This window comes from Stigmatopora argus, chromosome 14 (assembly GCF_051989625.1).
Source record: "Stigmatopora argus isolate UIUO_Sarg chromosome 14, RoL_Sarg_1.0, whole genome shotgun sequence".
In the NCBI taxonomy this organism is placed as follows: Eukaryota; Metazoa; Chordata; class Actinopteri; order Syngnathiformes; family Syngnathidae; genus Stigmatopora; species Stigmatopora argus.
Window position 1 is genome coordinate 6,850,893 of NC_135400.1, and position 25,585 is coordinate 6,876,477.

General features: G+C 38.1%; 1 protein-coding gene across 1 annotated transcript in view; it reads right to left on the bottom strand.

Moving 5' to 3' along the window:
* mapk8ip3 (mitogen-activated protein kinase 8 interacting protein 3) overlaps window positions 1–25,585 on the bottom strand; it is a 32,430-nt gene that overhangs the window by 1,729 nt on the left and 5,116 nt on the right. Inside the window, exons 4-34 of the mRNA XM_077619139.1 lie at window positions 25,094–25,164; window positions 24,832–24,917; window positions 23,728–23,751; window positions 22,549–22,654; window positions 20,690–20,915; window positions 20,498–20,600; window positions 18,871–18,989; window positions 18,466–18,477; window positions 16,473–16,530; window positions 15,377–15,529; window positions 15,169–15,226; window positions 14,238–14,389; window positions 13,038–13,094; window positions 12,769–12,939; window positions 11,206–11,332; window positions 10,567–10,617; window positions 9,260–9,349; window positions 9,010–9,165; window positions 8,668–8,833; window positions 7,193–7,390; window positions 5,776–5,968; window positions 5,595–5,714; window positions 5,370–5,450; window positions 4,675–4,742; window positions 4,097–4,245; window positions 3,864–4,035; window positions 3,665–3,778; window positions 2,675–2,713; window positions 1,947–2,111; window positions 807–953; window positions 1–165 (exon numbers count right to left, since the gene is read on the bottom strand). The exon at window positions 1–165 is cut by the window's left edge and continues 1,729 nt beyond it. Coding sequence (XP_077475265.1) covers window positions 41–165; window positions 807–953; window positions 1,947–2,111; window positions 2,675–2,713; window positions 3,665–3,778; window positions 3,864–4,035; window positions 4,097–4,245; window positions 4,675–4,742; window positions 5,370–5,450; window positions 5,595–5,714; window positions 5,776–5,968; window positions 7,193–7,390; window positions 8,668–8,833; window positions 9,010–9,165; window positions 9,260–9,349; window positions 10,567–10,617; window positions 11,206–11,332; window positions 12,769–12,939; window positions 13,038–13,094; window positions 14,238–14,389; window positions 15,169–15,226; window positions 15,377–15,529; window positions 16,473–16,530; window positions 18,466–18,477; window positions 18,871–18,989; window positions 20,498–20,600; window positions 20,690–20,915; window positions 22,549–22,654; window positions 23,728–23,751; window positions 24,832–24,917; window positions 25,094–25,164 — 3,557 coding nt within the window. The 3' untranslated portion in view covers window positions 1–40. The remainder of the gene's footprint in view (window positions 166–806; window positions 954–1,946; window positions 2,112–2,674; window positions 2,714–3,664; window positions 3,779–3,863; window positions 4,036–4,096; window positions 4,246–4,674; window positions 4,743–5,369; window positions 5,451–5,594; window positions 5,715–5,775; window positions 5,969–7,192; window positions 7,391–8,667; window positions 8,834–9,009; window positions 9,166–9,259; window positions 9,350–10,566; window positions 10,618–11,205; window positions 11,333–12,768; window positions 12,940–13,037; window positions 13,095–14,237; window positions 14,390–15,168; window positions 15,227–15,376; window positions 15,530–16,472; window positions 16,531–18,465; window positions 18,478–18,870; window positions 18,990–20,497; window positions 20,601–20,689; window positions 20,916–22,548; window positions 22,655–23,727; window positions 23,752–24,831; window positions 24,918–25,093; window positions 25,165–25,585) is intronic.

Below are 25,585 nucleotides of genomic sequence, written 5' to 3' on the forward strand. Positions count from 1 at the left end.
GTGGCTGGAAGGAGCCGAAGTGAGGAAAAAAAAAAAGATGTCACTCGGGAATGTACGAGACCTGCCACACAATGATGTGGCTGCGCTCGGCTTTGCACAAAGCGGGTTTGAGCTGCGAGGCTTCGTCACTTTCTCCTTCCTCTGTCTCGTCATCCTCGCCGTCCCCTGAGGACAACACGCAAAAAAATGAGAATGGTCAAGTCGGTCGCAGCTTTTGATTTAAAACGTCGGTGGGTTCTCTAATGGTACCTGACTGAATTAAGAATTAATATCTTTTGTCACTCATTGGCAGCCATCGACGAGCCTGGATCTTAGCATCTTAGCATTAGCTCAGGCTGACAACTAGCAGAATGTTCTCCTTTCCACAGTGTTTACTTCCTCTGTTTCCACTTGTTTTGCAATGGAACATCATTTTGCATATGAAAAACATTTTTACTTATTTCTCTTGGCAATACTACCCTTGTGTATCGGGAATGTGCTGTTGCGTTATAGACCGCAAGCTTTAAAGATAAAACTTAATCCATTTAAAAAAAAAACTACCATTCTTCAACTGAAAATGTTGTGATCGGAGCCATTTTGGATCATGTGATCGGATCGGGGACATCCTTCATTTTTAATATCAACGTCATTCTTTTAACTGAATACCGCAAAACATACTCTATGAATAGCATATATGATTGAGTTGGCAGTGAGAGTTAAAATGTTAGCTATTTTCAAGGGAGGGAGGATTCACATAGAATTAATGATCATTTAAAGAAATAAAACAATCATATTTTTAAAAGTAAACATGGCATGAAAGTGTTCACCTATGCGGAAGTCAATGTAACCCTCTCCGCCGCTCAGCACAAGCACATTTTGAAGGCTCTGGGCCTCCGTATCAGGGGGCACTGTGGAGTCCGGACCCTCTGACGGGCTGTCCAACACGCTCCCATTCAGGGTGGCCAGAACATTGCCTGAATTAATAAATGCATTCAGTTATTATTTTTCCAAAATAAATTTTATCATATCAGACTATATATATATATATATATATATATATATATATATATATATATATATATATATATATATATATATATATATATATATATATATGTATATATGTATATATGTATGTATATATGAATATATGTATATATATACATATATACACATACATATATATATACATACATATATATATAATATATATACACATACATATATATATACATATACATATATACACTACGTATATATATAAATTCATAAAAATGCAAATGAGCATTTTCATAATCAACTAAAAATAACACAATATATACATTGTGAAATGAATAGATTTTAAAACACAAATTTATATAAATACAAAAATATTGGGGGGGAAATAAAGTTAATAATCATTCATTTTCAACACTATTCATCCTTGTGAGGAGCCTATCCCAGCTGTCTTTGGCCAAAAGGGTGGCAAAATGAATATTGAAATTAAATTTTAATGCCACATTTAATTATTATTCTTATATTTATAAATTGTATAACATTTATATCGCCACTCCTGGTCCCCCACAGGTAAAAGTCAAACTTTCCTGAAGGTATGACATAAACATAACTAGACCAAAATGCAATATGAGGCAGTAAACTGACATCTACATAAAAAAAAAAAATCTTTTTCTGTTATTTGGATGATTTTTTTAAAAGACATTTTGCAATAACGAGGCCAATTTAAAACCATCCCAACATATAAAGTAATCCCTCGAACATCGCGGCTTCACTACATTGCGGATTTTTTTCTGGGGGAAAATTTTTATTTTTATTTTTTTAAATGTGAAAATCCACGCTGAAACCCGCAAGCCACTCCTCTGTCTTCCGCTTGCTCCTAGGACTCACCACGTTTTTTTTGTTTATCGCGGCCACCTCTGGTCTACATTACCCGCGATATTCGAGGGATTACTGTAGTGACTCAGGCTTACCGGGAACTGTGACGAAGAACTTGACCGCATCGCGGTGTCCGTGGAAACAGAGCTGCGCCTGCGCCATGGAGCAATAAGGGATGAAGCTTCCGTTGCTCTTCTCGGAGCCATCGTCGCCGTACACGTGGATCACCCCGCCGGAAGATGTCGGCGACACCTTATTGGCTGAAAGAACCCCGAAAATGTTGTCCCGTGTGAATGCGCCCATTTTCTAGAACCGCAGCAAGCGAGCGGCTCGCGTTTGCTCCGAAAAACAAACGCTGGTATATTGAAATGAAAAAGGAAAAACATCAAGTGCAAATTAAAAGTGACGACTATGCCCACAATTTGCATGCAATGGACGTAAACCCTTCCCCCAGCGACTTAGCGTCTACTTTTGAGGTCGCGGACGTGAAGGGCATGCAAAGCAAACCAATTGGAATGTCATGAAAGTTCTGGTAAAAAGCAAAAAAAAAGCCACCTTGGAGACAAATCGGACCTTTAGCAATGCTGGACCTGAATGCTAACATTTGCATGCTATCACAGGCTTCATGGTCAATGCTTGCAGTCAATAGCATTAACCTTTCCTATTTTTCGTGTGTTAGCATGTTAGAAAGCGGATGCGCTTTTCAAGAACAAATTCACTGCCGGTCCTCCCCGGTTGGGACCGAGTTAGAAGGGACACAAAGGCAGGTGAAGAAAGAGGAGGAGGAGGGCCAGTAGCGGGAGAAAGGAGCACTCCCACTTACCCCTCAAACCCAGGAGTTGTCCCCGGTGAAGGACCACCGCTACAGGAGGGGAAGGAAGAGGAAGAGGAAGAGGAGGAGGAAGGAGAAAGTAGAGTAAGAGTTGCAGAAATACTTTTGGACAGAGGGGACAACATGGATGGGACGGGACGGCCCTTTGAAGCAGATTTTAGTTTTCAAACAGATTGGATGACTTTTCCAATAGATTCTTATAAAGTAGCCCCAATAAAGGGCGTACAAAGTTTGAATTTTGGACTTCTGGGCAAAGATCCCTTCATTTTAGAGTCCCGTGTTGGAGTGTATGGAGGCATTAAGGACAAGAAATGCTCTGTTATTATTTAAATATTCGGCATTTCTAGTGAGCTGATGACAAATGCCAACATGGTTGTAAAGTGGGGAATCGCTTTTAGCTCATTGGCTGCCACTGACGGCTCTAGACGTCCAATCCAATGTGAGTTGGAGGGTACATCTAGTGTCGTTAATGGCAGGGAAATACGATCAGTCCAATGATAGCTCCGCCTACAGTGACATACCTTCTCACAGGTAAAACAATGCAATACTAGACTGCAAGTGGTACATTTTTGTAGATTACAAGAATAAGAGCATTTCATTATATTGTGTACTTTGTGGTGTGCCATGGGATTTCTCAAATGTGAGATGTACATAGAAAAACGGTTGGGAAACACCGTTCTAGATTTCCCACATAGATAATTGAATGAAAATGAGCAGAAACATAAAGAAAATGGAAGGGAAAATGACCAGAAAGGTCTTGAATTTAGAAAGGCAAGCAAAATGTTCTCCACCTTTTAACAGGTTTTGGATCAATGATGGCGCTGCGATGTAAAGACTCAACATGAAAAACACAACAAACAAATGACAAAACTGAGTTCGTAACCCCCCCAAAAATTGTGGCTCAGGCCGAAATTACCCCTATTTTGTTCTCGCTCGATACCTGTCGTGCTTTTAACGCGGCTTTCCGTGACTACAACTCACTCTCTGTTAGCGGGATGGAGATGATCACGCCATTTCCAGTGCCCACCCAAAGGCGATTTCCACCAATCAGAAGAGCTGTAATACGCACGAAGGAGAAGCCCAGCTTGCCGGTGCCTGTCAATCACAATCGGGAGTCAAGGCTTGAAGAACAAGTCGACATTTTGTACATTCACGCCCTTTTCTCTCGGAATCGTCTCACCGAGCATTTTGCTAACATACGGCTCGATGTCCACGTCTTGGAGGTGCTGGTGCGTGTGAGCGTGGTAGAGGCGCAGCGTGGAGTCCAGCCGGATGGACACCCACACGCCGTCGCCGATCCAAGCCAGCTGCCGCACCTGGCTTTCCCGTCGAGGGTGGGCGTCGAAGGACTTCTGTTGGGGGAGCGGACGCGTGAGGACGATTCGGCGTGAGTGGGAAAAAGATGAGACTTGCCTCGATCTGCATGCTTTTGGGCTGAATGACGTGGATCTTGTTTTTGTAGCCGCACCACACTTTGTCGTGCACGACGGCCATGCAGCGGATGGAATGATGAGGTCGGCCCAGGTCCATCAGGTGGTAGTTGGACAAATCCCATTGGCCGTCTGTGTCAAGACCACAAGTGCAAACAATCATGTGACCGGTCCTTAATTGTGGGGCAAAATTAAAGCTCCCCAGATCAATTCTTTTTTTTTCTGTCCACTTTTTCTACGTGCTGACCTTAACTCTATGATCGATTCTCACCGTTGAGAGAATTTATTTTTTTATTTTTGCTCCTAAAAACGTCTCTTTTGGACAAAAAAACTCCATTCATTTCCAATGGTGCAACCATAAAATACTACTCTACTACCTTAGATAAATTATCATTCATTATTTTTGTCAAAAACGTACAGTTAGACCAAAATTCATAGGTTTCCTACCTCTCCATTTTTTTCTAATGGTGGATACAACACCCCAAAAAAGGATGCATCATTTTTTGCCTCAAAATCAATTAGAAGTGACCATTAAATGCCAAAACATCATTTAAGCATTACCCTCTGATCTGTGGAATATCGCGAGGGTCCCGTCAGCGAGAGCCACGAGTACACGACCTTTCACGTGCCTGCAATGAAGAGAAACCGCACAATTAGAGAAAACTATATAATCTCATGAGTCAACATTTGCATTAAAAAAGTACTGCAGTTTGAGCTTTCGTCAAAAATGGAATCACTATTACGGAATTAATAATAATAAGTATAATAATAAAAATAAATACTGCAGGGCATATTTTGACCAGGCTGCAGTGATTGTTATTCCACATGCCATAGTAGTGGCCACAAATTCTATTTTGACTCAGTAGTTATCGGATTGCTTCCCCCTGCCAACCATAAACATACATGAGTAATGCATGCAAAACAATGGAAAATAGCAAGATTTAATCCAACCACAGATAACACAAATTGTTCCAATATCAATTTCAATAATTGATCATTAATGATTTTATGAACCTTCATGGAGAGAATTTTTAAATTCAAAACCACTAGTCATAAGTAGTAGATAATAAGTGCTGCTTCTGTTTGCATTGGATAATTTTGGCTTGCAGAACTAAGGCAGTTAAGTTAAATGTCAATACAAAGTAAATAGGTGGGGGAAAAGCTGTAGTTTTTCACCAAATAGTTAAAAATGTGGTATAAAACGGCCCAGATTCTTTTCCATAAGGCGCACCACTAATAAATGTGACATCACTTACACCAGACTGAGGACAGAATCTTTGAGTTTGATGGAGTGAAGACAATTTTTCCAGTTGCCAACTGCTGAGTGGACATAAAGCCTATGAACAAAGAGGGAGACAAAGAATTAGAGCAGTGGTTACCAATATAGGAAATGCCTTCTTGTATTAAAAATGAGTTTGTTTAACAAAATACATTTGAAATGGTTTGGGGCCAGCCTGCATGAGAAATGAAAAAAAACACACCAGCCATTTTGGGCCCCGAGCCACATGGTGGGTGCCATGCTGGTGTAATTCTTAGCCTCTTCGCCACCATCGTCCATTTCTGGAGGCGCCGACGTCTCCTCTTTGGAGAGACCACCGACCCTGTGTGGACAGTAAACATGCAAAGATCTGTCTTTTCGTGACTGTCGAACTTTGATTCCACCTGTCAGAATTTTCTGCCGAACGAGGCGGCGGGTCGGTGAAGACGTGCTCCATGAAGGGTCCCGAAGGGGCCGAAACATGTTCCGTGTGATTGGATAGGGGTTCTGGAACTTCAGTGGCCTCAGTGGCCTCAGTGGCCTCCTCGGCGGACTGAGCCGGGAGAATCTTACTACTTGCAGGGGGAGCGATGGGGGCTAAAGCACAACATCAGAAAAAAGATTAATACAACGCTGGGCAAAACTGACACTTTCTCTTCTCTCGGTGGTTAATAGCACTAGTGTTTCACCGATACCCTTTTCTTTGGGGGGGGGGTCTACCTGTGACTTTTGATTCTGTACCGATCCCATGTTTAAAAAAATAAATAAATAAATATATATATACACATATGCACACACAAACACACATATATATATATATATATATATATATATATATATATATATATATATATATATATATATATATATATATATATATATATATATATATATATACATATATATATATACACACATATATACACATATACATGCATATATACATACATCATCCGGATACCACTATTTTTGCTTAGCTAGTGCATATATATATATATATATATATATATATATATATATATATATATACACATATATATATACACACATATATACACATATACATGCATATATACATACATCATCCGGGTACCACTATTTTTGCTTAGCTAGTGCATATATATATATATATATATATATATATATATATATATATATATATATATATATATATATATATATATATATGTATATATATATATATATATATATATATATACATACATATATATATACACACATACATATACACATATATATATATATACACATATATATATATATATATATATATACACACATATATATATACACACACATATATATATATATATATATATATATATATATATATATATATATATATATATATATATATATATATATATATATATATATATATATATATATACACATACATACATACATCGTCCGGGTACCACTATTTTTGCTTAGCTAGTGCCTATTACTTGTCTGTGCGCAAATGCATATAAATATACATTAAGGGTGTGTATTGCCTATTATCTGGCTATACGATTCATATCACGAGTCACAGGTCACGATTCTATTCAATCCAGATCAATCCTGATACTACATTTTAAGACGATTATCGCAAATTTTGTACATCACTTTGGAAAAAAACGAATTAAAAGGGACATTTATATCTCTTTGGAAGCTAAATCTCGAAGAGTACTTATTGCAGAGCGTCGGCGCGTTATTTCTTAGTACTCTCTGAAACTGATGACATTATTTCAGTGCCATATCGGTATCGGTGTAACACCAGTCCATAGAAAAATGCAGAAGCGTTTGGGATGAGCCCACCTTGTCCTTTGTCCATTATGGGAGTGTCAGTGCGTGAGGAGCAGTTGCTACGGGCAACACTGCAGTTAGTGGCACAACCCACTAGCGTGATACCAGCCAACATACCCTCCACACTGCCGGAGTCCTCGCCTCCCCCTGCACCACCATCACCTGGATCCAATACGATCTCACCAGCAGGATAGTCACTCTCACTGGCAGCTTTATACAAAAACAGCATGCATATTTCCCGCAAGAGAATTTAAAATACATTTAAGTTATGGAGACATCATTTTTTTAAATGTATTTTTATCTTAAATTGGTATTGAAACTGATTGTTGTAGGAGTTTCTGTTTCTAGAAAAGCTCTCTGTAAATAGGTTTAACTTATTTTATTTTTTTATTAAATGACAGTTTTTCATGCTACTGCCCATTCTCTCCCTCCCTTCATTCCATTCATTCATACTGGGAGGACTGGCCGTGAATGGTTATCTTTCAGTGCCATCGACGGTGCTACACGTCCAATCCATTTCTACGGGAAGGGTGCGTTTACGATTTATTTTGCCTTATGAGATGAAATTGCTTGACATAAATTAAAAGTATTTTATCAAAGAATAAATATGCAATTTCTGTTTTTATTTGATCCTTTTTTTTCTTTAATTGAACTCATTTACTCCCAGCAATGTATGTTCATTAGCTCCTCCTATGTCAAATGGGCGTCTTATCACCTCTATCCTTGTAAATGGCAAATTTATTGCGTTACTTTTTTCTATTCACTTTTTATTCATTTTAATGTATTACTTTTAGGTTTTCACAAGCTAACTTTAAAATCTTGATCTTTAGCACTCTTTGATCTGATACTTTTCCCATTAAAAACTGCAGTTTGTTTTTTTACTCACATTTACTTCCACTTTTAAATCATATTTTCTCTTTTCATTCATTATTTTTGTACAATGAGCAGCTTTCAATAAAAATATCATTTTAGCAATAGAATTCCACAGTATAATTTTTTAAACTATTTTTTTATTTGGTACCTTATCTACTAAACTTGACTCTTACCGTATTTGCTGGACAATAAGTCACACTTTTTTTCCCAGTTTGGCTGGGCAAGCAACTCATACTCTTATATACGACTTATATATATTTCATTTAATTGTTTCATTAAAAGGTCCCTATTATGTCTGTTGTTCTGTATCTTACTATAATGTTCGTCCTTGGTTTCTAATAAATTAATAATTGCCCCCCAAAAATGCAACTTGCATTCCAGCTTTCATTATGCATCCTTTGGCAAGTGTGACTTATACTCCAGTTCAACTTTTCTTCTTCTTTTTCATTGTGCAATCTTTGGCTAGTGTGACTTATAGTCCAGAAAAAATACATTAATTTCATTTCAGGTGGGGAATATTCCTCCGACATGTGAGCAAACTGACGTTAAACTCTTAAATAGATACCATTGCATGATTTGAAGTAACAGTTCATGGTGGGATGCATAATCCTCACCTGGCACACTTGAGATGCAGAGAACGTGAGCATTACAGACGTTGAATTGGTCCACCAGTGAGCCTGGCTGGTTAGCATCAATGATCACCACTTTGCTAGCTGAATGGGTGCTGGTTAGGATCCAAACGCGGCTGCTCATGGTGTCAGTTTCCTGCAGCTCCTTAGACTTGAGGAAGCATGCCGTGTTAGCGCAACAATAGCAGGTGATAATACTACTCACTCTCTATCTGTTCTTGCATTTGCGTCTAATAAAATGTGATGATTGTCCTAAAATCTAATGTTTCCACGTATGTTTTGACCACTACGAGCAACTAAAGAGGAGACAAACTGTCACATGCTCACCTTTCTCTTCTCAGGAGAGTTGTGACTGCTTTTCTTGCCTCCTTGGTTCTCCTCCGCCTGCAACGGATCGCTGCCATTACAGATGGCTCTAAGTGGTTCTGGCTCTGTGCAGCCTGCTTTCCATCCTGTCAGGTCCACTCCGGCTGCACACCACAGCTGAACAAGAAGTAGGGACATCATGGTTTTCTTTATCGTCCCAATGGAAGCGCGGTGTGTAATATTCATTTACGTTAAGAAAGAAAATGTTTACCTTCCTGTTGGGGTCTTTCTCAACCAAGGGGCGACAGTAGACCGGGACAGGAACATTTTTCATGCGGTTGTCATCTTTCTCACCGTTGGTCTAAAAGTGAAAGTGAAGAATAATCATTTTAATTGTGATGTGGTTCTTCATGTTGTTGTCCGATTCAATGCGGCTCATTTTTAGTGAAACAAACAAAAAAACGTATAAATGTGAAAAAACATTTAAATGAGCATCAGGACATCCCTAGTTCTCCATATACATCCTGCATTGCTAGTCCAGTCATGTCACATGTATACAGACGCTCCCCTACTTACGAACGAGTTAGGTTCCGAGCGATTGTTCATAAGTTGAATTTGTTCGTAAGTTGATTCAGTGCTATATTTTGTATTATAATTTATGTTTAAGGCCTATATAAGTATATTGAAGGTTTATATAAGTGCATTTGTATGTTTAAGGCTTGTATAAGTAACACACATTTGTTTGTACTGAAAAAAACATTTAACGAACGATCGTCGAACGATTCAAGTTGTATGCCCGTGCAACGCTCACCATTTTCTCACCCGCATCAAGCTTCTTTATTATTGCCACTTTCGTTTCAAATGAAATGGCTTGCCTCTTTCTTGCACTATCACCCTCACTAGAATCCTTTCGCTTTTCACCAACCATATTGAATAATGAATGCACGAGATATTTAATGATAAAAATGTTCTTTGCGCACTGGAGATACGTTCACGCACTTACGCACTGCAACGAACTGGGCAGAGGAAGGTGGAGCTCTCACAGCGCCAGGCGTCGGTATTAGCGGCGGAAAGAAGCACTACAAGAAGTAGCCGAAAGAAGCCAGGCTCACAGAACAAAGAAAGTTGTAAAAACATTAAAGTAAAAAGTATAAAGTACAAAGTAAAGTAAAGAGGAATGTATTAAGAAATATTAAAATGTAATTTAAAAAAAGATAGAAGGGCTGTAAAACACGAAAAACATAAGAATATACAGAGTTGCTGTCACTGGCTTCCGCGTGACGGCACCATCTTGGGGAAAAAAAAAATAAAAACCTATGCGCAGAGATGTTCGTATGTTGTTCGTAACTCGAATGTTCGTAAGTAGGGGAGCATCTGTATATGGAAATCACAACAAATAACACATTTTTTACATGTAAATAACAGACAAAGGGAAATGGTACTGAAATGCAACAAAACATTTGTTCCAATAAAGATAGACATAGAGACAGAACAAGTCTTGGAAACACATAAAAATGAATATTTTTGTAGATTTGTGTATGTCCCTGCCTACATAGTTTTCCTGTGGCTGTCACTTGCCTGTTGCCTTTTCAGCTGGCTGTCCTGAGCGCTGTCCGTCTGACCACCGTTCTGTGGGAGAGCAAAGTTAGAGCCACTTGTCTAGTAAGAAACTCTCATCTCTGGCCCTTCGTGTGCACAACCAGTCAGCCAAAGTGACACTAAGGTGACACACTCATTTAGAAAATAAAACTAATTGGCTGGCATTGCATCAACAACCGTTCTTTCCCTGCTAGCCTGCTAATTATCGCCAAGACTTGTGGTTTTTACTTTTAAGATTGGGTTATTATAAATACTCTTTCATTTATTTTCCATAACGCCTATCGTCACAAATGTCACGGCCCCCCTGGAGCCTAACCAGTATTTTATATAACCAATTGTGCTGTTGGTATAGATTATATGCGTTCCTATTTTCTATTGTCTTGCATGCGTTACTCACATGGGGAAGCGGTATTGAAAATGATAAATACACGAGCGTTTCAATTGCTCTTCATAATCAATGTACTTTAAAATAAAGTATATTTATAAAAACAGCTTTAGCCGTCGGCAATGGCTGAATTTGCTGTTTAAATATCGACATCTGGTTTTCGTCTTCATCACCGTAGGCCCAAGATTGGTCACAGATGGTTCTGGAACACGGCTTGTGGGGGTGACGCGTACCTGTTTGAAACGTGGCGGCACACTCCAACCACAGGCCTGCATGATGCCGTCGTCCCGACGCATGTGCTCACGGACCTGCCGGTACTGTTCCCGCCGCTGCTCACGGCGGGCCAACAGTGCCGAGTCACTAAGGAGAGACGCAACACCGTTACTGGCCAGTCTGGAAGCAACGGCCAGGTGGGAGGAGCGAGGAGAAAGAAAGCCAAGCGTTAGCAGGCAGCCAGCAGCAAGCCACACAAATTGTTAGAAATTGTTTGCTTTTGTACAGTATAGCCATCCACGGTTTATCCTTCTTTATTTTTGTTTTTAGCTTTTACAACAATAATAATAACAAATAATTTTCCTGTCTGACAGGTCTTTAAATCTGGTGTAGGGTGTCAAAAAATGGTCCCAAAATCGGTAAAAATATGTTGTGAAGCAAAAGAAATTTTGTCTCCGTCTTAACCATCGTCCACTTGATTGAAACAAACTGGTACGCAAAATAAATGAGTTTGTCACTTGAAGCCATCCAATCCATTTGAACTGGGAGGGTTGGCAACAAATTAACAAACACATCAGTGGCAGCCAATGAGTTAAAAATGGAAATAAATGATCATCATTCATAACAGATTTCAATTTTGTGTCTATTATTTGAGTCAATCACACAGTGAAATCCTATTAAATTGGAAACAAATTATATAATTAAACTGCAATTAATTGAGATTAATTCCAAAACCTCTAATTATAACTAGATTATTTTTTAATAACTCAACATTAATATCCCTAGTGAAAATATATGTTGCCAAAGAAGATCCAAATAAAAACTACACACCGATATGCTTTAAGGGGAACAGCAACCCTTCTTTCACAAATTATGTCAGTATTTGTCAAATATGTGTCCCTGTCACGTTGTCTAATTCACGTGTCTGGGTTGTAAACATTATTTGTGTGTGGGCATAATGCTCCGCCCATGGAGTGGGACTTTAAATGTGCTACTCTGTTTATAAAGCATGCTTAAGAAGTTGAAATGAGAAATATTTTAAAGATTTAAATATATATATATATATATATATATATATATATATATATATATATATATATATATATATATATATATATATATATATACATATACATATACATATACATATACATATATATATGAATGTATATATATACATATATATATACACAAATATACACACACACACATATATATATATACACATTCATATATATATATATGAATGTGTATATATATATATATATATATATATATATATATATATATATATATATGTATATATATATATATATATGTGTCGCATGTGGCTCTTTGAACCCTGTGATGTGGCTCAGAATTATATCAAATATAATAAATGAATATGTGATTAAAATAGATATTGAATTCATGATTTGTGTGATTGTTGTCAATAAAGGGGAACTAATGGTGAGTACCTTTTTTGTACTATTATATACTATCCTACATGCATGGCGGATTAGTTTTGTATTTCTTGCGTGAAGAGATTTTAACAAGCAAAAGCAAGTGAAGCAGCAAGGGAGGTATCCAGAGTGCACACTCACTCTTCGGGGAAGAACTCCAATGTGCGGTTTGAGGTCGAGATCTGACACATGGTGTGGCTGCGGCGCTGAGGGAAGCCCGCCGGTGACGGCGACTTGTAGTGAATGTTGACGCTGTAGTACGGACGCTTGACAGGCGGAGGACTGGCTGATGAGCTGAAGAGACGTGCAAAGCTAGGGGATGTAGAGATTTGGTAAGTTCTGTTATTTGATTTTTTTCAATTTTGGGCATCAGGAATTTGTACACAAATTTGTTAAAAGCAGAAACTTACAACTGCCAGATAGTAGATTTCTTTTTCTCTTGGATTGCAGGACTCTCACGGGAAGCCCTGTGGAAGGAAAAATAAACATGGACATTCATAAAAAGTACACTGGAAGATTTTTGTATTGAATATATTTTCCTCTCCTTAAGAAGACTTCTTCACATTAAGATTTTTTTTTGCATTATAATCAATAGAGGCGGCCCGGTGGAGCGAGTGGTTAGCGCGTCGGCCTCACAACTCTGGGGTCCTGGGTTCAAATCGAGGTCACGTCCACCTGTGTGGAGTTTGCATGTTCTCCCTGGGCCTGCGTGGGTTTCCTCCAGGTACTCCGGTGTCCTCCCACATTCCAAAAACATGCATGCTAGGCTGATTGGTGTGAAATATGAATTGTATTCTTATATTTAATCTTGCACTCTTATGAATTTAGTTACTAGAATAGAATTTTTACTGACACCTACAGGTCAAGGCCTGTCATCACTTTGTATATACACACCCCTTTTTCTGGTCCCGCCTCCGCCTAAACTTCTATTAAATACTATAACCGACCAACTGGACGGCGTATCTGGTTGGGAGGCCTCGAGGTGGTCGCTTGGCTCTGTCCGAGCGCTGACCCCTTCTTAGGAAGGGTGGGGGCTAGCCAAGGGGGCTAGCCAAGAACAAAGGAAGCGGACCGAGCAGCGACCATTTTGAGAGCCATCGAGATGGGGCCTTCTGTCCAGATAACCTCCATTCGGCCGGGAGCTAAAAACTACCACGTGTTTTGTTGCTTCCTCTGTATGAAAATTATTGTCGAGGCAACACAGCTTTGACAATTGGACACTCTAAATTGCCCCTAGGTATGAGTGTGCATGGTTGTCCGTCTCCTTGTGCCCTGCGATTGGCTGGCCACCAATTCAGGGTGTCCCCCGCCTCTGGCCTGGTCAGCTGGTATAGGCTCCAGCACCCCCGCGACCCCAGTGAGGATAAATCGGTTCAGAAAATGAGATGAGTAATCAATGGCTTTTCTCACAGTACTTTTCATTACCTTGTAAAATGATTAGATTCAGATTCAGATGAAATTTTATTCATCCCGTATTCGGGAAATTCACTTTGTTGCAGTAGCAAGCACAGACACAAAAGACATTGTAGACCTAGATAAAACTGGAACCTCTTCTTATTGACTCTCTTAGGCTACCTTGATTTTTTTTTCTACTTTGGAGCTGTACTGACCTGATCATCTCTGTCCACCGCACAGCCTCCTGCAGCTCCATCAGCCTCTCCTTGTATTGGTTCCTCTCCATCAGTACCCTCGCCATCTCCACTCGAGTAAAACGCCTTCTCTGAGTCATGGTCATGTCGCCATCTTGTATGGGTGATGAAAACTGGGAAACGAATGACAGTTGTTTGGGCAGTGAAGCATATATTGACATATAACGAAAAGCTCTTCACTAGGCCGCATGAGTCACAAACTTGACAGTATCTGCCTGTAAAAATACTTTGAATACTAATGGTGGTTGAAACATTAAAGGTGCTATGAAATAGTGACCACGACCATACTAATCTAATAGAACATGTAGAATATGAATTTAGTTCTCAAATTTAGCAGTTTTTTACCATTTCATAGGTATTCCACGCAACAAAATGCATCACGGAACGCCCAATTTTTCAGCAATTCTGGTTGTGATGTCACAACCAGAATTGACCTTCATGTCTAGCGTTTTAGTACATGTTGACAGAATGCTCACATGGCAGCAAGAATGTCGAAATCCCATGGCTAGCATGCTACTGGACTGAAAATAAAATCTGCAGCTGATTGTGATTGTAACATCATCTTCTGTTTGGAGATTTTTTTAGTGGGCGTGGCCAAGGTAGCTGAGAAAGGGCGATATTATGATCAAATGTCTTCATTAAGCCTTCTCAGGCCCATTTTTGGGGGGATGGATTAGTGTCCAAAATATGTTCTGCTACTATTTTGAAGTCACCCGCTGTAGTATTTCATAGAACTTTTAAACTGAACGTTAAAACGACTTTGGCCAATTGTTGGAATAGTCACAACTTTTAACTTTTAGAGACTGCAATTTGATTACTTTATATAATTATTTGGCACAGCTTTCTCTGTTGGTATGTTAATAGACCAAATGAAGAGTATAAGAGGACATACGTCATCATTTCCTTCATCCTTGGAGTCCCGAGATGCTCCGAGAGCCTCAGCTCTTAACCTGCAGCCCAAAAATAAAAGGTTTCTTAGAATTGTTAGATGTTAAATGATTGATGACTAGGCGGGGAAAAAAAGACCAACATTTAATGAAGACCTAAGAGCTGATTAATATTCTTTGTTACGATTCATATTAGATGACCAGCTTTTATACCTTCGTAGTTCTTCTTCCAGTTCTTTGACTTTGGTGTCCACCTTGTTCTTGGACTGCCTCAGGGCTTCCAGCTCCTCCCGAAGAACCTCGTGTTCACTAGACAGCTCGTCAACTTTGGCTATAAGATCATCTTTAACAATGTTGAGAGCATTTCTGTGAAGTAGAAAAGAGGGCAGGTTAAAAGTGATCTAAAAATAAAAACTGAATAAATAGGGATACAACATCATTTGCAATAAAAGGGTTGCAATAAAGATTATCTCACAATATGCTGATATTAGACAAAGAAATCACTTTACGATATTGAACGATACAAATTCTAGAGAGAAAAATACGTTATAAACAAATTTCATAGACAATCTGTCCAAAAACTGCTACATACCGTATTTTCCGGACTATAAGTCTCACTTGTTTTTCATAGTTTGGCTGGACCAGCGACTAATACTCAAGTATGACTTACATAAATATGTATTTTTTTCTCTCTCTGACCACCAACAGCCTATTATGTTTCTTTTTCTAAGGTATAGTCATCTGTATGTTAACAGATGCCTATTTAGCCTGTTGTTTTCACTATTGTAACTTATATATAGTTTGCCCTTGCTTTTTGATCAAATAAAAATTGCCCTCCCAAAAATGTTACCTACACTCAAGTGCAAATCATGTATTGTTTTTTTCCCCTCTCTATTGTGTATTCTTTGGCTGCTACGACTTAGTATAGTCCGAAAAATATGTTACCTGTAAACAAATGATTGCATTTCTTATTTCCTTGCCTGCTACTAACAACGATACCCGTCCAATTCATTTAAACTAGAAAGACATGCTTTAAAAGCTAATGTTTGAGTGCCATTGAAGGGGCTATTTGTCATAGCCATTTAGTAGACTGGGGGACGGTGGGAGTTCCTTCAGTCCCCTCCCAGTCACATCAAGCGCTGAAAATGACAGCCAATACAAACACTTTTAGTGGAATATTTTCGAGGATAGCAGCCTGTTGGTTCCTTTATTAGACAGTAATGTTTTATCAAACAACACATTGATTTTTGGCTGGAGCATTTGCTGCTGTCATGGCAGCTAATGAGTTACATGAAATCTTGTTTCTTACTTGGTTTCGAGGAGCTGTTTGTTTTCCGTCAGCAGGTTCTCCACTTCCTTGCCCATCCCTAAAACACGAAGAAATGTTACTTATCATATTTGGGTAAAATTAACTATTCCAGAACCTTTATTTTTTTTTAAAGAAAAATGAACCTTAATAGTACATGCCATTTTATTGAAGAACTCATAAAATAGCGCTACAATAAATCAATATTAAACTGAAATTGTTCAATGGGAAAACAACTGAAAAAAATAAATGTAGTTTCCTTATTAATTTGAAGGGGAAATATGCTCTGTAATTCACAAAACTTCATGTTCACAACCAAGCTGCAGGCAAATGCAAATGAAGTCAAAATAAACAATGAATTAATAAAACATTTGGACACGGCAAGAATATTTTTATATTACAGAAACAAGTGAGAGAAAAAAAGGTAAAAGAAATATGTTAACATTTTTGTGCTAGAAAAAAAGGCTCAAATACATTGACTAATTAAGGCAAATGCATATTAATTAAAAATCATTTCATGCATAAATTACGATTTTTGTAAACCAAACCAGGTACTAATTTAACTCATTGGATCCCATTGACGGCCTTAGATGTTCAATTCATTTTGACTGGGATTGGCCAAATGAATGATCAATCATGTCATTTGACTTTTTTTCCACTCAAAAGCTGTTTGTAGATTCAACTAATAAGAACTATATTAATGCAACGTAATGGTCGAAAAAAGTGTAAAAATACACTAAATCAATGAAATATTAGCGCAAATGTATTATCCGCAAAAACGACATTCAAAGAAAATGTGAAGCAAATTCTTAAGACGAGAGCGCCTTACCGAAGAAATCATCTCGAACTGGAAGCAAAAGATGAGAGGGAATGAGGAGGAAGGAAAAGTGGCAGACAGAGAAAAAAGAAGATGCTGATAATTAAGACCTTTTTGCACGGCAACGCGCTCGTAACATAACAAACAGATTTAAATGAACTTGGATTACGAAGCAGACACACTCAAAAATAAGTTTATTCTAACCTGACACTAAACTTAATTCTAATTTTGTTTTAAATTTGTATACCTTCCTTCTCCCGGCTCTTGGCTTCATTTGCCCCGCCTCCACCCTGACTTTCAGATGCAACCTATCGAGGGTTGTTTGCTTTTGTCTTCCCTTCAAAATATTCCCAAAATGATGCACAAAAATGTCCTCACAATAGGGTAAGGCACGACCACTTGCCAACGAGAAGTAGTATATACTCCTCTCGTATTAGCGATCGCTCCGCCATTCGCACTGACTAACGGGGAAAAAAACACTGAAAAAAATGGAATGCTCCGCCCAGTGCTCGTAGGTAACACGAGCGGGGAGAGAGACAGTGCTCATGGTGTTTTTATGAGCAGCCTCTCACGTCTGCTGTATGATCGTATATCAAAATTTGTCTTGTATGTCAAGATAAATATTTGCCCGAAATTTTACTCGTATCTCAAATTGCTCGTATGTCGGGGTATGACTGTACTATTATTTAAGACGATTGCTGCAATTTTTGTGTATCACGTTGGGAAAAGAAAGATAAAAATGGACATAAAACTACATTTATATCTGTCAAGTCAAATAACAGGAAGTTAAGAAACTGAGGGTAATACAAAGCAACTAGACAATATCAATTTATTTCAAAACCCCCATTCAGCACTAAAGCAAACATGTTTTATGTTTGAACAACAAATGTCCTGTATCATTTTCTCACTTTTTAGTGCAGAGCTGGTTTAGTGCAAAGCAGTTTTAATCCACACCTGCTTAAATGCCGGGTTCTAAATATGAAAAAAATATATACAATGAATCGTCCTGCGTACTTTGGTGATATATCACAGAATGTATTTTTCAAACGCCTTTGATGCAACACCAAATTCAACATAATGAATTTAACTGTATAAGAAGGAAGTTCTAATTTTCCATCATAGACAGAACTTAATAGCTATACTATGCACACCGTGAAAATAATTAATTTTAATACACACCTGAGAATTCGCCTTTCGATGTCAGCACGAGCAGCAGAAAAGCAGGGGGAAAAAAACATGGGAGATTAACAACAAACAAAAAATACAACAATACAACCACTTCTTACTCTATCAGTTCCATTGACAATACTAAATGTCCAATCCAATGTGGCGCTCAAAAACAAATTTCCAGCTCTTAAAATGAGTTTATCAGAATATAGTCTACATGTAATCCATTTGAAATTGGAGGGCCCGCCAAGTACAAATGGTCTGGAAATCTATCATCGTCAATAGCTGCCAATTAGTGACTTAACAATAACTTTTAAAATATTTGTATTATAATAAATAAAATACTTTTTGGCTCACAAGGCAGCTGAGGATTAAAGTGGGTGTAGGAAACTGGAGATTTTGTTTGTGGGGTCATACCAAGAAGCTCTGCGCCGGCATCGACATCCCCAATGATGTCCGACTTGGCGTCTTTGATTTCGTGGTATAGCGAATCTGTGTTGATTCCGAAGGCTTCGTTCACTATTCCCTGTGAGGGACTGGAAAATACAACACAATAGCACGTTTCTCATTAGAGCCCAGTTTCATTTGGTTCACTTGTACCATGTATTCATTGCTAAATTGTTTTGAATTCCTAATTTGAAATTGTTTAGATGTGTGTTAATGTGCATGTGTTTGTGTGCTAATGTTAGCTTCCTCCTTACACTGCACTGTACTCCTGCACAAGTTTTTTTTACATATTTTATGGAAAATTGGGACACTTTAATCATTTTTAAAGGGTTTACTTGGTAGGTTTTTTTGAGGACCGTGGAACAAATGAGAGAATTTATATATAAAGTACTGCTCTACTTATGAAAAATCCAAATTATGAAACAAGTTCTGGAACCAATTAATTTCGTAAGTAGAGATAACATTGTAATAAAAATTGTCTGTGTGGTGAACAAATGATATAATATATCTACTGATTTTACTGGCCAGTGCCAGCTGGATCATTATAACCCAAATTTTAGGAATATTTTTGCACGAGCTAACTGTTCGGGTTATTCTGGGATGTTATTATATATGTGCATATTGGGGCACATATGGAATATGTGCATATTATTAAATCATTCTTATGAAGCAGACGAAAGCTCGATATAACAAGGACACTTCCCCCCACAGCTGGCTTCGAGGACATTTAATTGTTTTCAGGACTATTGACCGGACAGGTCACCATGTTCCTGTTGATCCGAGTTCGCAACGAAGATCTGTGAAGGACTCTTAAATTGCTTTGACTTGGATTCTGGCAGGTGGCGATAATCGAATCAACTTCCGAAAATACTCGCATATTGTTTAAAAATACTGTCGCTCGGTTTACCTTATATGAAATTATTATGCTTACTTGTGCAAATTCTTACGCAGTTGTTTTGGTTTCCGATCCGCTCGGGTCATCTTGTATGCTTACTTGTGCAAATTCTTACGCAGGTGTTTTTGGTTTCAGACTTGATATGCAATTGTTGTGGCAGTTGTTTTTTGACCTTAATGGTGTTATTCGGATAGCTTATGCAATTGTTTGAATCAGATTACCTTAAGTGTTTTGATTATGCGCGACTAAATGGACAGAGGAGGATGCCGTTTCTTCCGAATGTCACGGTGGCGAGGACGAGCCAGGACGATTCTCACTTGCAAGTTTGAACGCTGGAATATGTCAACGACGTATCTCTGTTTTTATCAAAGTAGATCTATTAATAAACCTATCAGTTTTTTTTTCAAGTATTGCAAAATTAATTAAATAAGAGTTAATAGAAGACAGACTTCTGTAGGTTAGAAATTTGACGGTAAAGCACAGAACATGGACATATTAGTGCCTGTGTTTCCCGTAGGTTATGAGCTAGCCAGTAGAGGACAGCCTTTGGCCTGTAGCAGCACATAAATGTTTGTTCTATCCCTCGATATATAAAAGTTTAGTGGTTAGAAATGAGGTAGAATAGTAGGGACTTTTGGGACACCTTGTATGACAATTTTTCTGAATAGTTGTGTATGTGCATGTAGTAAAGTGGAGAAAAACCTGTTTCCTCCTCCGTACACTCGAGGATCCACACACATGTCCAACTCGGGAGTGGAATCGATGATTTCCTGAAACTCTGACCACTCATCGCTGCTTCCCATACCTGCAAAAAAAAGAAAAAAATGTTTGGGCTGCACAAAAAAAACACCTGAGGTTGGGGGAGCTCGTTCAAGTGGTCATCAGCGACCTCACCGATGCTCACGTTCCTGGTTTCCTGGGAAACCTGGACTTCCATATTCCGGCTAAGACGCTTGGCGCTTTTCCTGCCCCGGCTTCCGGCCCGCATCGCGTCGAACTCAAAAGAGCCCTCGTTGATTGGGGTGACGGTGGCGGAAGGGACGGAGGATGTGGGAGTGTTGGACTTGCTTCCAGTGCTGCTGGGCGTCGCCGCCACCGAATCAGACTCTGATCCATCCTCCTTTTTTTCATACGTGTGCGGAAGGGCCATGAGAAGAGGAAGAGACAAGAATTGTATGAGCATCTTAAGAGGAAAGGAAAGTTATAAAAGGACTTGCATTATAATCAATTTTAGTTTATAATTGCTTCACAATATTGAAGCTCTTTGACTCACTTTGACATTGTTCCTTGGAACTGAAATGTCAAAAGACAGCCAATCGGTAATTTTTGTTTCAGCAGAGAATGGAGGATATATTTTGTTTTACTAAATTGTAAAGGATATGGAGGGGAATTCAGTATTTCTTATTCTTTGAGATATTTTACTTTATATTGTTCCGGTGGAACGGCAGTATTAAACTAAAAATGGCCATCATTTGTCTGGTCATTATATATACTTTATATTTTGTTTTAATTTGTGTTTATTGGCATAGATACATATCTAATGAGTTGAATTATAAATATTACATTTAAAATAATATTAAGGAAACCAATGGTTCTTTCTCCCTTAAATTTACTCTACTCATCCCTCAATGTGTAGTAGTTCAAATTGTTTTCAGCATTTTTTTTTACATAAATTCAACATTTTTCATTTCTACCAAAATTTCTCTTTTTTCTTCTTTGAAAAAAATCACTTCCTATTGAAGTATGTCTCAAAATGATAATTACTTTAAAAATATTATGTGCCATTTTCATACCGAGTGTAGTAGTAGCTTAGTTTTCTTACTTAAAAAGTTAATTGTATAATCCGTAATTTATAGTACACCTGAAAATAAAAAAGATTTTTGAGTAATGGGCATTCAAAGAGTAAGTGTGTATACAGTATTAAACTAAACAGTCAATCTAGCTCTATCTACCTTGTACTACAAAGTATAATGTTTACTTCAAGATGGCGAGTACAATTTTTAGAAAGTGTGGGAGTACGTTTGCATTTCAATCGAAGCACAGCAGGATTTTAAAAAAAAATCTGTAAAGCTAAGAACAGAAAGATGAGCTTCATACAGTATTTTTCCCCACCAGGAGTAGAATTACAACTGTGCAATCTAATTTATCTGAGCAAAGAAATGATCCATTCAAAAGCATAAAACTCAACAGAACCAAAACACTAGCTCAAAAGGCAGAAGTGACCAATGATAAAATGATTAATAAAATGCCATCAAAAAGATCCTCAACTTGCTTGAGTCATCACATAAATATCCCAAATAATGCTTCAGATGTTAAGAAAAAATGTAATATTGCACAATTGGTCCTTGGAGGTGTGGCTTTCCAGATGGTCAGCGGGAAGACTGGCCACGTCCTGCTACCAGAGATGGGACTAAGTCACTAAAGTTATGAGTCTTAAGCAGTGAACCTAAAGTAAGTCCTGAGTTAGCATGAGAAAAATCAAGCAAGTCAAGTCTCCGCTAAATTTTAGGAAGTCATGACTTGGGTTAAGCCAGTCATACAAATCTTCCTGAGTATTATAAAACAGTGTTTTATATTAGTCAAGTCGAGTTTTCAATATTTTTCTAACTGATTGTCACTTAAGTTTGACTCGACTTAAGTCACGTGACTTGAGTCAGCCACCTCTGGCTTTTGTGGTTGCGGAGAAAAAATATGGCCGCTGTCTGTCCCACCTGATAGGCCGAACTGAGGGTGGACTAGCCGAGCACGCTGACCTGCCAGATGTCTTTCACGGGCATCATCCTAGCCCCCCCGAGACCCCCACGTACCATGCCTTCGCCGCTGGGGTACAGGCTCAACGATGGCGGGCGCTCTGCTTTGCTGTTAGAGGGAAACACACAGTCGTAGACCAAATCAATATGCAGTATTTTATTTTACCATTCTCTTTGTTTCTTATCTCAGCAGTTTGGCAAATTCACATTCTTTCAAACATTCACGTCAGTGATTATCCTTGGGTGGTCAATACACTATAAATAAAAACAAAACAAAAAAACTAAGGGTGGGGGACCTGGCTTCAAATCCAGGTCGCTCCACCTGTGTGGAGTTTGCATGTTCTCCCCCGTGACCGGACGTTTGGTCGCCCGGACGTTTGGTCGCCCGGACGTTTGGTCGCCCGGACGTTTGGTTGCCAGAATTTTACCGTAAAATAAATAAAATATAAAATAATGTGGAAACATAGTGGTTTTGTATCTGACAATGTTACAGTCAATGTCGGTATTTTTTTTTAAAACTCAAAACCACGATAGTAGTAATCTAACATTCTCACTAGTTAAAGATACATGTAATTTGGTGTAAATTCACAGTTGTATATGATATAAATTAGAATAAAATGTATTTTTCCAGGGAGGTTTACAGTTTTCGCGTATAATTCAAAGTATGTATAATACACAGCTGGTAGTTTTTGGTCGGAAATAAGTTTTTGTTTCTTCTTTTTTTTTTCAACAGTGTAGTGAATGGCAGAGCCTACAAAGACAAACAACAATTTGCATTTAGTTTAGACTATTAAACGACCTCGAAAACATGCGTATTTTCCAATATCGGAGGAAGCTTTAAAACATAAAAGTATTGCATTATTATGCACAAATGCATTATAGACAACGAGAAAGACACACAAATGTAAATACAAACATGATGAGGTAAAGCAAATGGAGGAAAGTGATAACCCTGAGTGCATGAATATAAAGTCTACAAAAATGCAAGATAATAAAGGCTGTTGTCACATGTATCAATTTACAATACTTTAATCATTTTGAATACAGGCCATTCTGTGTTTTAAAAAAAAACATGCGGAGCAAGGTAAGGGGGTTCAATCCATAAAGTTAAATCCAAGCAGTCTAGTTTAGGTGTTGAGGGAAAGGGTGGGAAGAGCAATTTGACGACCATGTTGGATTTACCTTTTCCTCCATGTGTGACGGTGACTGTGCAAATAGCAGCACAGAGCGTAAGCCAGCAAGACACACAGGACACACAGTCTCAAATTAGGAAGAGACACAAGATCGGAAAATGACAAGACGCTTGAAATAAAATGTCGTAAGACACAAAACAAGCAATGTTTGAAATTGTTTTACGCAGTTCGTGTCAGCAATTTTCCTTAAATTGGAGTTATTTTAAATCCATCTCATATTTTTTTGAATTTTCTGGTCCTTCAGTTATGATGTAACCGTCCCACGTAATGACGATCGCATGTCAGAGTACAATTTGCATGTCGGATGGATTACGATTTGTTAGACAATCTGCGCCTGAAGAGATTTCAGGGATGCAGTGTATCTAGAGGACAGGAGGTGATTAGTCTGCGGTTCTGCAACAGAAACGGCACCAGATTGTCACATGATTAACTCCATGGCTGCCATTGACAAGGATTGGCGTCCAATCATGTGGTTCTTTTAATCCTTCTACTCACTGTGAATTCCAATGAGTTCATTGTAAGGGGATGCCCAACCCACTGTAACTGGAAGGGTGGCAGAGAATGAATGTTCGCTGATTCGCTGCCAACCCTCCCACTTCCAATGGTCATTTGCATGGGCCTTTGAGAAGGCAATTTCCATTTTGTCTGGGGATGTGGGGGTTTAAAAAAAAGAAAGCTGTTTCTTTCTCCCCATTTATGTAAAAAAAAAAAGTGTAAGGGTCCTGGCCAAGCAAATGTGGTGAAGAAATGACAAATCTAAAAAGATGAAACATGAAACAGCTACCTCATGGATGAAAGTCTCAATTACATCGCAAAGCAGTACTGTACAATATTCATTCATTCATTTTCAACACTGCTTATCCTTGTCAGGGTCGCTGGGTGCTGGAGCCTATCCCAGCTGGGATAGGCACCAGCACCCCCCGCGACCCTAGTGAGGATAAAGCAGTTCAGAAAATTAGATGAGAATATAGAATGTCCCCCATGTTAATAAGATTTTTCCCCCCATTTCAGGCAGCACTGTCACCAACTTTGTAATTTCTAAATAATCAAATATAATTTCTCCTGCTCACACACGCAAACACAAACCACTCACGTTCGTCCACTGCCATCTGATTGGCTGTTGCTTCCTGTCTGCTGCAATTTGGAGCGCTCGATATGCTCGACGTACGTCTGGATCATCTTTAATAAGGGAGGGTGAAATCAAAAGAAGTGGAGAGAGAGAAAAATACTTTGACATTTGTGTCAATAAAAACTGTTTCTAGAGACCTTTTTTAAAAAATAAAAAAATCTCTGCTATATGTTTTTTGCTTCTATGACTCAAATAATAAAAAGAGTCAAATTTATTTAAGTATTACCTCAGTGTGGCGCTGGTGCAGAGCATTATATTCTTTCTTCATGTCAGCCTCCCTTTCCTCCAAGCGTGTGACTGGAAAAAAGACACATTTTTCACATTAAGAGCCCCCCCAGGTGAAACGGTTAAAACAATGAGCAAAATATTATGTTGCAAAACTAAGTTGACCAGTTAAGACAATCTAATAGTCCAGCAACATAGTACTAATTCAATTTAAAAAAGTGAGTTGCTGTTGATATATATATATATATATATATATATATATATATATATATATATATATATATATGTATATGTATATGTATATGTATATGTATATATTATATATACATATATATGTATATATTATATATAAATTATATATATACATATATATATATACACATATATATAGATATACTTACATATATTCATACATATATATATACACATATATACTTACATATATACGTATATCTACGCTTATTTATTTATGAACTTATTTATTACCTATCTA